The 12,125-nt window shown below is 42.3% G+C and overlaps 2 protein-coding genes across 2 annotated transcripts; both read left to right on the top strand.

Moving 5' to 3' along the window:
* Positions 1–1,430: 1,430 nt before the first annotated feature.
* Positions 1,431–3,266, top strand: LOC129729282 (uncharacterized). Its single transcript, XM_055687793.1, has one exon. It carries the CDS (start codon positions 1,431–1,433, stop codon positions 3,264–3,266), a length of 1,836 nt encoding a protein of 611 aa, XP_055543768.1.
* Positions 3,267–4,388: 1,122 nt separating this feature from the next.
* LOC129729283 (uncharacterized) lies at positions 4,389–8,233 on the top strand. Its single transcript, XM_055687794.1, has 3 exons — positions 4,389–5,118; positions 5,331–6,868; positions 6,977–8,233. Exons 1-3 carry the CDS (start codon positions 4,389–4,391, stop codon positions 8,231–8,233), a joined length of 3,525 nt encoding a protein of 1,174 aa, XP_055543769.1.
* Positions 8,234–12,125: the final 3,892 nt, after the last annotated feature.

A 12,125-nucleotide genomic window follows, 5' to 3' on the forward strand; every position in this document is an offset into this window, starting at 1 on the left:
CTGTGCCACGCAGAAGTGTACAACATATTTCTGGACGAGCAGTTCGGTTTTCGAAGAGGCCATTCAACAACATATCAACTGCAGAGAGTAACAAAACTCATCAATCGGAACAAGGAGCTATCCAAAACAACTGCCCTGGCCTACCTGGACATAGAAAAAGCATTCGACAACGTGTGGCACGACGGGCTTATCTACAAGCTACAGCGCTTCAACTATCCCGTTTATCTAGTGAAAATTGTGCAAAACTATCTTACGCTGCGCAAATCTCAGGTCTGTGTGCTGGGTGGCCTGTCTGACCCATACGACGTAGGAGCTGGTGTTCCACAGGGCAGCATCCTTGGTCCTGTTCTGTACAACTTATTTACATCAGATATTCCTGAACTACCCAATGGAGGCATCCTGTCGCTGTTTGCTGATGATACCGCCATTATGTACGAGGGCAGACAGATCAACCAAATAGTTAAAAAGCTGCAAACTGGGCTTAACGTCTTTGTGAATTATCTCATCTCATGGAACGGTATACAAACAGGTCATCCTGCCGATGCTCCTATACGCCTCGTCGGTCAACAGAGAACCTGCGCTAGAACCCGCCTGCAAAAGATTCAACGGATCCAGTACAAGTTCCTGAAAATGATCTTGAACGTGCCCTTCGGAACCCGAACATCAGAAGTGCATCAAATAGCTGGTATCAATATGACCGAAAACTTAATCTCTGTACACGCTGAAAACACTTAAAACAATGCACTTAACTCTAGTGCGGTGCTCATTCGCGAGCTTTATTTATAAGTAGCTAGGTATATTTATTTTTAAAATGTAAATCATGTACGTAAAAAAGAAAAAAGTAGTAAAACTTATAGTACATTAAAAACATCAGAGTTGGTAAGTTGATAAAATTGAATCTCTCACAACGTTCAAAAAACAAATGTATAATGAAAATACCGTAAGAAAAATAAAGAATATTGAATCCGAAAATCCAATTTCACCCCATCAGTTTCATTACTAAACCGTACCGATTACGTACGGACGCTAGGTGTTAGCAGCTGAAAGGAGGAAAAACAAAATAGTACCAGTTATCTCGTGCCGGTTTCACCCGTTATGCTGGTGGCTGTTAGTAGTACATGGCTACTGCAAAATACTAAAATGGATGGAATTCTGGACGGACTAACCAGTAAACGAGAATAATCGGCAACTGGCATCTTTTTGTGCCTCAAAGTTTTGTAAAAGAAGCGTTGCAATTCCCTCTACTATTTGTTTTAATGGAATATAATGGAGTTGGTGGAGAGGCTATCCAACTTGCTCGCTTAGGCAAGTATGATTTTATTAGAGCTTCTTCGTGTCCTGAATTTCATCCAATTTGCAGTGTTGCTTCATCCCTTAATTCGCGATTTACGGAAACCGAAACAGTGCCATGTGATAAAATTTCCAGTACCATGTCATCAAGATTATTTTCATCCGCCTTGTCTATTTCTGCCTATCGGATACTGGGACGCAACGAAGTTAGCATTATGGAAACCCCCAAGCCCTCCTCCATTGTCGAGCCGCTGCCGCCAGCGATCATCAGCCGTCCCGGTCCAGTGCGTGGGTGTGGTGAAGGGGTTCTCCAACCCGCTGTAAACGGCAAGTACCCGTTTAGTTTGAACGCTTCCACCGCTGACGAAACTTCCGCTTCTAGGACTACTGTGATTGGTAATATAAAAATTTACTACCAGAACGTGAGGGGATTACGAACAAAAATAGAGGATCTGTTCCTGGCGACGCTTGACTCGGAACACGATGTTATTGTTTTGCCCGAGACATGGCTGAACAGTGAAATAAACTCAGTGCAGCTATTTGGAACACAATATAATGTATACCGCACTGATCGTGATGCAGCTAGATCTGGAAAAATGCGAGGTGGTGGTGTCCTTATTGCTGTATCAAACCGATTTGCATCCAGGCGCAATTTGTGTACTCATGACGAACTTGAACAGCTTTGGGTTAATATTAACTGTCGGGGCAGCAGCATTTGCATTGGCGTCATACATCTTTCTCCCGATTACTCCAATGATTCTATTACCGTGCAAAAACATATAGACAAAAACGCACTTGAAATTTCGTGCTCGCTCCAGCCGCATGCAACTCATTTGCTCTTTGGAGACTACAATCAGCCTGGTATTACCTGGACACGTACAAGCTCGGGCTATGCTATTCCAAACATTTCCGAGTCTACGTTTTCTGGAACTGCTTCTGCTCTTCTGGACGGTATGTCGCTGCTGAATATGTTACAGATGTGCACTGTCACTAACGATAGGAATCGAACGTTAGATCTCTTATTCGTCAATGAGGAATCGGCACCGGATTGCACTGTCGTTGAAGCTTGTGAGCCTCTACTAGAAATGGATTCGCATCACCCTCCTCTATTGGTCACTCAAGCATTTCCGCAACCAGTTGATTTTGATGATACGCCCGAAGATAGGGAATTTAATTTTGTCAAAGCAGATTTTATTGCACTAATGGATTCGTTACAAGCAATCAACTGGGAAACGGCACTAAATCATGCTATGGATGTTAATCTTGCTGTAGAAAGACTCTCAACTATTTTACTTCAGCTGTTCAGTCTTCACGTTCCAGCTCCTCGTCCCAGACCGAAACCACCCTGGTCTAATCAGCGGTTGAAAAAACTAAAACGTTTGAGAGCAAAAGCACTTCGCAGATACACACATCAACGGAATCCCTTGACAAAGCGAGACTTCACCCAGGCCAGTAATAACTACAGAGCATATAACCGTATCCCTTATTCACAGCATATCCTACGTGTACAGTCAAACCTCAGAAGAAACCCCAAAGGTTTCTGGGCTTTTGTGAATGACAAACGTAAGGAAAGCGGACTCCCTTCGCAAATGTTTTTGGAAGGAGAAGTTGCAAACACTCGCGATGGCATCTGCAACCTGTTTGCCAAGCACTTCTCTAGTGCATTCAACGCATCCCCTGCTAGCGCTGTACAGGTAGAAAATGCTCTTCAAAACGTTCCAAACAATGTAATGAATCAAGGCAATGTTCGATTCATCGACGATGATATCATGCTTGCAATAAAGAAATTAAAGTCATCTATGATACCTGGTCCAGATGGAATTCCTGCCAGTGTATTTAAAAAATGTGCTACTGCCCTTTGTGCTCCATTAAAATTAATATTTAACCAGTTGCTGGCGCAAGGAGTAGTTCCAGAGCGCTGGAAAAATCAACAATGTTCCCAGTTTTCAAAAAAGGGGATAAACAAATACAGCTAACTATCGCGGGATAACTTCATTATGCGCTGGGTCCAAACTTTTTGAAGTATTAGTAGGAGGCGTCCTGCTTCGCGAAAGCAAAGCGTACATCTCGGTAGACCAACATGGTTTCTTTCCTGGAAGATCTACAACAACGAATCTGCTACAGTTCTGTTCTCATTGCATCAAACATTTGGAAGATGGTGCTCAGGTAGACTCTATTCACACGGATCTCAAAGCAGCATTCGATCGCGTGGATCACAACATCTTGTTGGCGAAAGTTGAGCGGCTGGGTGCAACATCGAATCTGGTCGGCTGGCTTCAATCATACTTAGTTGGTCGTACTCTGTCTGTGAAACTAGGAAACAGCGAGTCATACAGTTTTGTAAATTTGTCGGGCGTGCCTCAAGGAAGCAACCTTGGACCGCTGCTAGTTTCCTTGTTCTTCAACGATGTTTGTTTTGTCATTCCGCCAGGATGTAAATTAATCTACGCCGATGATTTGAAGATTTTCCTCGTCGTAAGATCTACAGCTGACTGTGAGGAACTACAGCAGTATTCACCCGTAGAAAAAAACCAATCCTGTGGAGTTACACAATCTCTGGTCAGCCGCTTGAAAGAGTCACTGTAGTTAAGGATCTTGGTGTGCTCTTAGATTCTCAAATGTCCTTTAGAGATCACTACACGAGCATAATTGCACAAGCGAATAGGAACCTAGGGTTTATAATTCGAATCGCCAAAGAATTTTCAGACCCATATTGCCTGCGTTCATTATATTTTTCCCTGGTGCGGTCGGTGATAGAAACATCTGCTGTTGTTTGGTGCCCCAAATCGAAAACTTCTGGCAACACGAGCGGCGCGAGTATGTGCCAATAATAGTCGCGGATTAAATTGCTTCAAAAGTAAAGTTCTCACCGTTTTTCTCTACCGTTAACTATCCCATCGTGAATTGAAGTATCGGTATTAATCCCGTGCGTGTTATCTAGTGCATTCGTTATTCGGCTGGACGTTAACTTGTGATCGAAATCTAGCTGCAGTGAACTGTGGATTCGTCAGTTCTATTGTGCGTACCAATTGGCATCAGTAGACTCGCTATATCACTCACACAACCGTTGACTGCGTTGTTTTTCTCCGCTACACACGATGGCAAACGTTGTTCAACGTACTCCGCCTGCCGGTGGCTCTAATAAAAACACTGCATCGACAAACAAGCGGCAGCGGACTGACGGCCAGAACTGGCCAGAAATAATTTCGGCGGAAGATGATGTAAATTCGAATTCGATCACGCTAGAAGGTATGTTTCAGACGATGATGCAGCAGTTTGTGGAAACGAGACAACTTATAGACACGGTGAGGAGCGAAATTAGCGATGTGAACAGCAAAATTGACTCCGTTAAAACGGAACTGCAGAACGACATAAAATCGGTGAAGGATGAATGTGCGTTAAAATTTCAGCACCACGATGTGGCATTGGATTCGCTAAATTCGAGAGTGGACGGTATATCCCGAAAAATTGGAGCTCTGCAAAATCGATACGAGCTCATCATAAGCGGCATTCCCTTTAAAAACGGCGAAAACCTACATTCGTTGCTCACAGAAATCGGAAAACACCTAGCAATTAACCACACGACCACCTTGATGGCGCAAACCAGGCGCATGAAATCCGGCAGCAGTTCAGACAGCAACGGGCTCATCGTTGTCGAATTTGCAATGAAGGCAACACGGGACGAATTCTACAGCGCGTATTTACGAAAACGAGACCTCAAGCTGCGTCATGTTGGGTTTGATTCAGATCGTCGAATATATATCAACGAGAACCTCTCCATCGATGCACGAAAACTGAAGTTGGCTGCACTACAACATAAAAAGGCAGGTAAGCTGACATCGGTTTACACCATACAGTTGGCGGACCCATTACCATACAAACTGAGGAAGAGCTGGATAACTTTTAAATTTAGATTAGTAACTACTCTCCGTTTATTTTTGAAGTAATGTTTATATGTATTTTTGTTGTATTTAATCATTGAAATTGAAGATTGTTTTATGTCGAAGATAGTTGCTTTCTGCTTCCCCGTAATAATGCAGCCCTCAAGAAATTGTTTCCCCTTTTACACTTGATGCCTCCGTCTCATAACCACACCTCCATGAACATTCCGGCAGCAGTGCTAAATGCGGCTTTATTCCCAGGAAAGCTGAATATCTGCCACGGAAATGCTCAAAGCCTTTGTGCGCGAAATGGTAGTAAGCTTGATGAGATTCGAAACGTCTTATTGGACTCGAAGATTGAAATTGCTTGTTTCACTGAAACATGGCTTAATTCTAATACGAACGATTGCAGTATTGATGTATCCGGTTACTCCATTATAAGAAACGATAGAGTGTATAAGCGCGGTGGCGGGATCGCAGTCTACTATCGAAAGCATCTCACTTGCTCTAAGGTTTTTGGTACGATGCTAACTGAGAGTTCCACGGACAAAACTGAGTGTTTTGCGTTAGAGTTTCGAGTGGGTGACATTAAGGTTCTACTAATGGCCATCTACAATCCTCCGGAGAATGATTGCTCATCTTTCTTGGCTGAGAAGTTGGCTAACATTGCAGTACGCTACGAACATGTATTTCTGGTGGGCGACTTCAATACTGACTTACTACGTCCCAATACTAAACGTACACTTTTCGATGCGATGCTCAACTCTTTTTCCATGTCATCCGTTAGTGAAGAACCAACATTTTTCCACGATGGAGGGTGCTCACAGTTAGATCTGTTCCTAACCAACAGTAATGAGAAAGTGTTACGGTTTGGGCAGGTCGGTTTTCCAGCGTTATCACAGCATGACTTGATATTTGTATCAGTAGATTTTGACATCATTCCGCCTACCAACCTGCATACTTACCGAGACTATGTAAATTTTGACCCACACGTTTTGGAAGATGCTATTCTGTCTATCCCCTGGCACCAGTTTTATGCCATGGAGGACCCTAATGATTCCATAGAATTTTTCAATGCACACCTTAAAAGAGTGCATGATTCTTGCATCCCTCTTCGTTTCAGTAACAGTCACCGTCGGTACAATCCATGGTTCACCGAAAACGTCCATCAATCCCTGCTCGAACGTGACCTAGCGTACAAGGACTGGTTGCAAGCTCCACCAGATTTGAAAAACAATAAGCGTCAACGGTACAAGGTGCTGAGAAATCGCGCCAACACGAAAGTCAACCAAGCCAAACAGCAATATCTAAACCGTTTCTTGGATATCAAAATCCCATCAAAAATCCTATGGCGACGCGTTAAAAGTCTTGGTGTTGGAAAAAACAAGCAGTCTCGGCCTTGCGAGTTTGATCCAGATGATGTAAATCGTACTTTCTCAGAAAACTTCACGAACAGTACCCGACAAGCAGCAACCATTTTGGCACCAGCATCGCCGTATAACTTTTGCTTCCAACGTGTGCGCTACTGGGAAATTGTAAACGCCATCTACGATATCAAATCAAATGCTGTTGGGATGGATGGTTTGCCCATTAGCTTTGTTAAGATCGTCCTACCGTTAGTTGTGCAACACATTACGCATCTTTTCAACATGTTCATCGAGACTTCAACTTTTCCTGAGTCCTGGAAGCACGCGAAAGTATTGCCATTAAAGAAAAAGGCCCATTTAAACAGCATAAACAATCTGCGCCCAATCAGCATACTCTGCGCGTTGTCGAAAGCTCTCGAAAAAATTCTTTAAAAACAGATAACTTCCTACATTGAAGCCAATGGCTTGTTGAACGACTGCCAAGCTGGATTTCGTAAAGGACAAAGCATCAAAACCGCAGTTCTCCGGGTGTCCGATGATTTAGGTGCCATTATCAACAAAAAAGGTGCTGGTATACTACTACTGCTCGACTTTTCGAAGGCGTTTGATACTATTCCACATGGCACATTATTGAACAAACTGCATATGCAGTTCAACTTCTCCACTACCGCCGTAAGCCTGATGGAATCGTACTTGCATGGACGAAAGCAGACAGTTTTTTGCGGTGATCGTTTCTCTAGCTGTGTTGATGTGCCATCTGGCGTTCCTCAAGGCTCCGTTCTTGGCCCTCTTCTTTTTTGCTGTCATATCAACGATCTACCGACGGTGCTGAAGTACTGCTCTATACAAATTTACGCTGATGACGTACAACTCTACATCGGGCGACCCGGCCCTTGTGTGCGCGAGTTATTCAGGATGATGAATGCAGATCTCGAAAGAGTTTCAGCTTGGTCTCGACGAAATGAACTACATGTGAACCCAGTAAAGAGTAAAGCACTGTTAATCACAAGCCGACATCGCAGATCCTCTGTTTTGCCAACATCTGAAGTGACAATGAATGGAGAAACCATCAAATGGTCTAACAGTGCCAGCAACTTAGGATTTATTTTCCAGAGTGACCTGCAGTGGGAAGAACTGATTGCTCAACAATGTGGAAAAATATATGCAAGTCTTAGAACGCTGTACTGCTGTACCTCCTCGGCGCCAACAGCCACCAAACTAACTCTATTCAAGGCTTTGATCTTACCGCATTTCTTAGTTGGTGATGTCCTCCATGTTCGGCCTAGCGCAGGCTCCTTTGACCGGTTACGTGTGGCATTAAACTGTTGTGTTAGGTACGTCTACGGTTTGAGTCGCTACGATCACGTGAGTCACCTGCAAAAAAACCTCGTTGGATGTCCCTTGGAGAATTTCTATGCGCATCGATCATGTGTATTCTTGTGGAATCTTTTGCGAACGGAATCTCCTGTTATACTGTTCCGTAAGCTTATCCACAGCCGTGGACGTCGGTTGCAAAACCTAGTGATCCCAACCAACAACACGGGTTGTTACGCCAGTTCGATGTTCGTTCGAGGTGTGGTAAACTGGAATTCGTTGCCTACCGCTGTAAAGCGTTCTTCGTCGGAAGCAAATTTCAAGAGTGGCTGCATCAACTTTTGGAAGCGTGTAATCAACTTTTGGAAGCGTGTAATCTAAAGTTTTTACATATTATTAGATTGAGTAGGCTAAGAACAAGTTAAGAATAAGTTTTTTATGATTAGTTCATACGCATGGTGAAAACGGAGGTAGCAAATTTCTAAAAGATGTATAATCTTACGCTACTGGACAATAAACAAACAAACAAACAAACAAACAATGCGGAGATTTGGAAAAATAGAATTGAGTCAGTGCAAAGCCGGTTCATCCGTTATGCACTACGTACTCTACCATGGAGTAACCCGAGTGAGCTTCCTCCATACATTGATCGCTGCCGTTTACTGGATATGGACATTTTAGCAAAAAGGAGAAATATATCGAGAGCTGTTTTTGTGGGAAAACTTTTCGCTGGACAAATTGATGCCCCGGCCATTCTCTCTCAACTTAACATCTATGTGCCTGCGAGAAGCCTGAGATCATGGAACTTTCTACGACTTGACTACCAACGTACTAACTACGGCCAGAACGAACCTATAAGGGCGATGTGTGACGTATTCAATAGATTTTTTGACTATTTTGACTTCAATGTAACCATAGACGTTTTCAAGAATAGGTTAAGACGACTCATGTAGTGCATAAGATAGTTTAAAAATGTTTCGTGTGCTTGTTAGATAGTTTGTATTGCTGGAAATCTGTTTGTTAATGTTGCACTTTGTTCTTTGTTTGTTATTGTTAGTGTATCAACATTTCATTAAGACCACTGCGGGTCAGATGGAAATAAATAAATAATAATAATGATAATAATAATAATAAGAATACGGTAGTCAACGTCATGCGGTCGTGTCTTGAATACCACCCTCCTACTATTTTACATTTCAACATAGTTAGAATTTTTTTTATATTGAACTTTGCAAATAAAACTTATGAATATTAGCTGGCTTCGCAATACAGTGAATGTAATTGTTGGTAAATGAAACAAACTTGTGAAGCAAAAAACAAAACTGAACCTTTTCAAACGTTAACTTTGTTGTAATTATTAAATGTTGTTTGCACAAAATAAAACACTACAGGTACAACATCACTGAGTGTAAATGAAGTTCTTGCGAGTGTAATTAAATATATTTCTGAATTAAAATACGTAAATCATTGAACAAACAAATCTAATGTCTGTAATTACAGTGTTTAGTCCCACGTCACCATTTCATACAACCCTAGGGCTGTATACCTCTCTACAGTTTAGCTATTTACCGCTTTTGACTTTTTTCATTGTTTGACGTTTTGACTTTAAATACTTCTATGTTACTTTTCACCACTGCGAAATTTTGAACTTTTTAGTTCAAGTCTCCGCCTCCTCCTTTTTTTTTGAAAACCTGATAAGAATCCGTTTATTAACATCATCCGGAACGGTTAAAGCATGCAAATACCAGAGTTTCTTTTTCGCTTTTTTTTCGTTTCCAGAGTTACTTCGTGGTAAATTGAATGGTGACAACATCCAGTGGAGCTAACCAAGGAAATGCAGATGAGGCAAAATTTTCCCCGAAGGGCCCCAGCAGCAGGAATGTAGAACGCGCGAGCCTGCCATGGAAAGCAGCGTGGATTATATCCACTTTGTTAAACCCTTATTGGATTTATATCTTCCGTTACTTTCCGAATGACAACGGTATTAGGCACGCAGCATCCTCGTTTTTCCGCGGGATCGCAGCTCTACAGCTCAGCACGACGCAAATTTTCCCACAAGCAGTTGCTGAGTAAGCAGTCATCCTGTTTCAAAAGCTTTTCGTGACAATTGGGTTGTTAGGGAGGTAGTTTTGTGTTGATTGTCAATCCGGAATAGGGTAATCAGTGCAAGCAAAGCGCTACACAAACCATCCGGCGGAATCGTTGAATTAAATAATGTCCGATATTTATTAAACAAAGGATTAATCGGATAATAGGATGTCGAATGTTTATCCCTCTCACATAAACTGGGTTTATCGGAATCAAGTAAATCACAACCCTCTGAAAGGCTATACTCTGTAAAAGCATTCAAACACTAAAACTGACTAATCATAGCCCAAGCTGGTGTGGCAGGGTAATTACTGTTACCCTGTTTGCCGTTCTCGGCAATCCCCAAACTTTCACAATGGCTTAATTTTATTTAATTATTAGATACGCTAGAGATACTGCGACGCATCAGACACATAAGGAATTAATTATGCCCACGATGATCATTCATTCACTGTGGCGCGGGGGATTGCGGCGGGCGACAAGCAGAAACATGTTTATTGCGCCAATCCCTGCCAATGTTCAGTGCAATCAAATAATAATCAGTCGAATGGGAATTGGTTGGAAATTTAGCTTGCGAATAAAATCATTCGGTACATTTACGGGGGCCACAACTGCATAATCGGAATGATTCTGTTGCAGAAACATTAGCGAAATTGTTGTTGTTTGATGTGTGCAGGACTAAATTGATGTTTTAATTCTGTTTTAGATGCTTTCGGGGTGGCCTTCACAAATAGTTGATATGTTTTTAAAATATATTAGCTTTACTTCCTTTGTGTAATGTGGGTAAATAATTTAAATTATAAATTATGAATAGCTTATAAAGCATATTTACTGATTCTAATAACTGTCCACGAAAATGGTTCGCATTTCCGACCTAACAAATATTACAGTTGAATAAGTCGTATGAGACAACTCATTTTATAGTGAAATTCTAAATTATTGTGAAGCTTATCAAGCAATATCATATAGTAGAAAATCTATTTGTTAGGAAACGTTCAAATCTTTTAAATTTTTTTTTTTCGAGTGCTTTGCTGGCCCTCATGACCGATAATAAACTTACAAACTGCTATCTTTGCAATGTTTCCGCAAGAGGCTCCTTTTCAGACCCGAAAAACCTTCCACTAGGCCGCCGGTTCAGTATTTAACTGCCCTCAAAGCAAAACCTCCGGTAAAATTGAATCGCCTTCCAAGCGACTAAGCTTGTCAACCCAATGTGCTGATCAAACTATGGACGAAACACGTGCCTTTCTTCCTGCGTCGTTTGCTGAATCGCTCCTCCGTGTAGATACGGGCATAAAATTTTACGCTTTGCAAAAAATCAAACAACTTTATAGATTGGAAATGCGTTCCGGTCACGGTTGGTTATGTGCCTATGGACGGTAAATTTTACTACTGAATAACAATCAACGAGTGCCGTGAGGCCGACCGGAAGTATCCAATTGCTTAGCGCTGTCAGGCGATATTAATGCGGTCAGCATTTTCGAAGCTTGGGCAATCAACTGTGCCCCGGAAAGGTCCGGTGTTTGTTCGCCGAGAAAATCGCAGTCAATTTGTTTTCATGAAGGGAACCATAAACGTGTATAACCTTGAGCCGAGCTCTGTTTACCATGCGAGCCAGGTAGGATATTGCGCACTTCCTAGATTAGTCGCTGTTATCCCACTTTTCCGCAAACCGTGTCACATCGATAATTTCACTAGCTGTCAATATGTTCACGCTAATTATGGAATCCATTCGTTCAATCGCATTGAGTGAACTGCATCTCAACTTGATGCATGTCACGAACGTCACATTATAAATTTATTAACCTCTCATCCTGTCCTCTACCCTGCGCTTCGTGTGGTTCACCTGACATTACTAGGTCAGCAGTGGTGAAATGATGGTGAAACCGAAATGCATTTGATGCGGGCATCAAAGTCCTACCGAGCTGGAATCACAATGTGGAACCGAATCAATCTTCTTTCCTGTGACGTTGATGGTTCAGGTTCTTGTTCGAATGCTGCGACGGAGACGCCCAACTTGTCGAGGGAGTGAGCGAGCAAGTGAACGAACATTTGCGTTGATGGCTGGCGGCAGCAAGCACACGTTTAGAGACAGAGGAGAAACATAATGTACATTCGGGGTAAAGCAGCATCACTCAGCCAGTCATTGCCGCTGTCAGTAAGGACATTTTCACTTTGCAATTCC

The sequence above is a fragment of the Wyeomyia smithii genome, chromosome 3 (genome assembly GCF_029784165.1).
Source record: "Wyeomyia smithii strain HCP4-BCI-WySm-NY-G18 chromosome 3, ASM2978416v1, whole genome shotgun sequence".
NCBI classification, from domain to species: Eukaryota; Metazoa; Arthropoda; class Insecta; order Diptera; family Culicidae; genus Wyeomyia; species Wyeomyia smithii.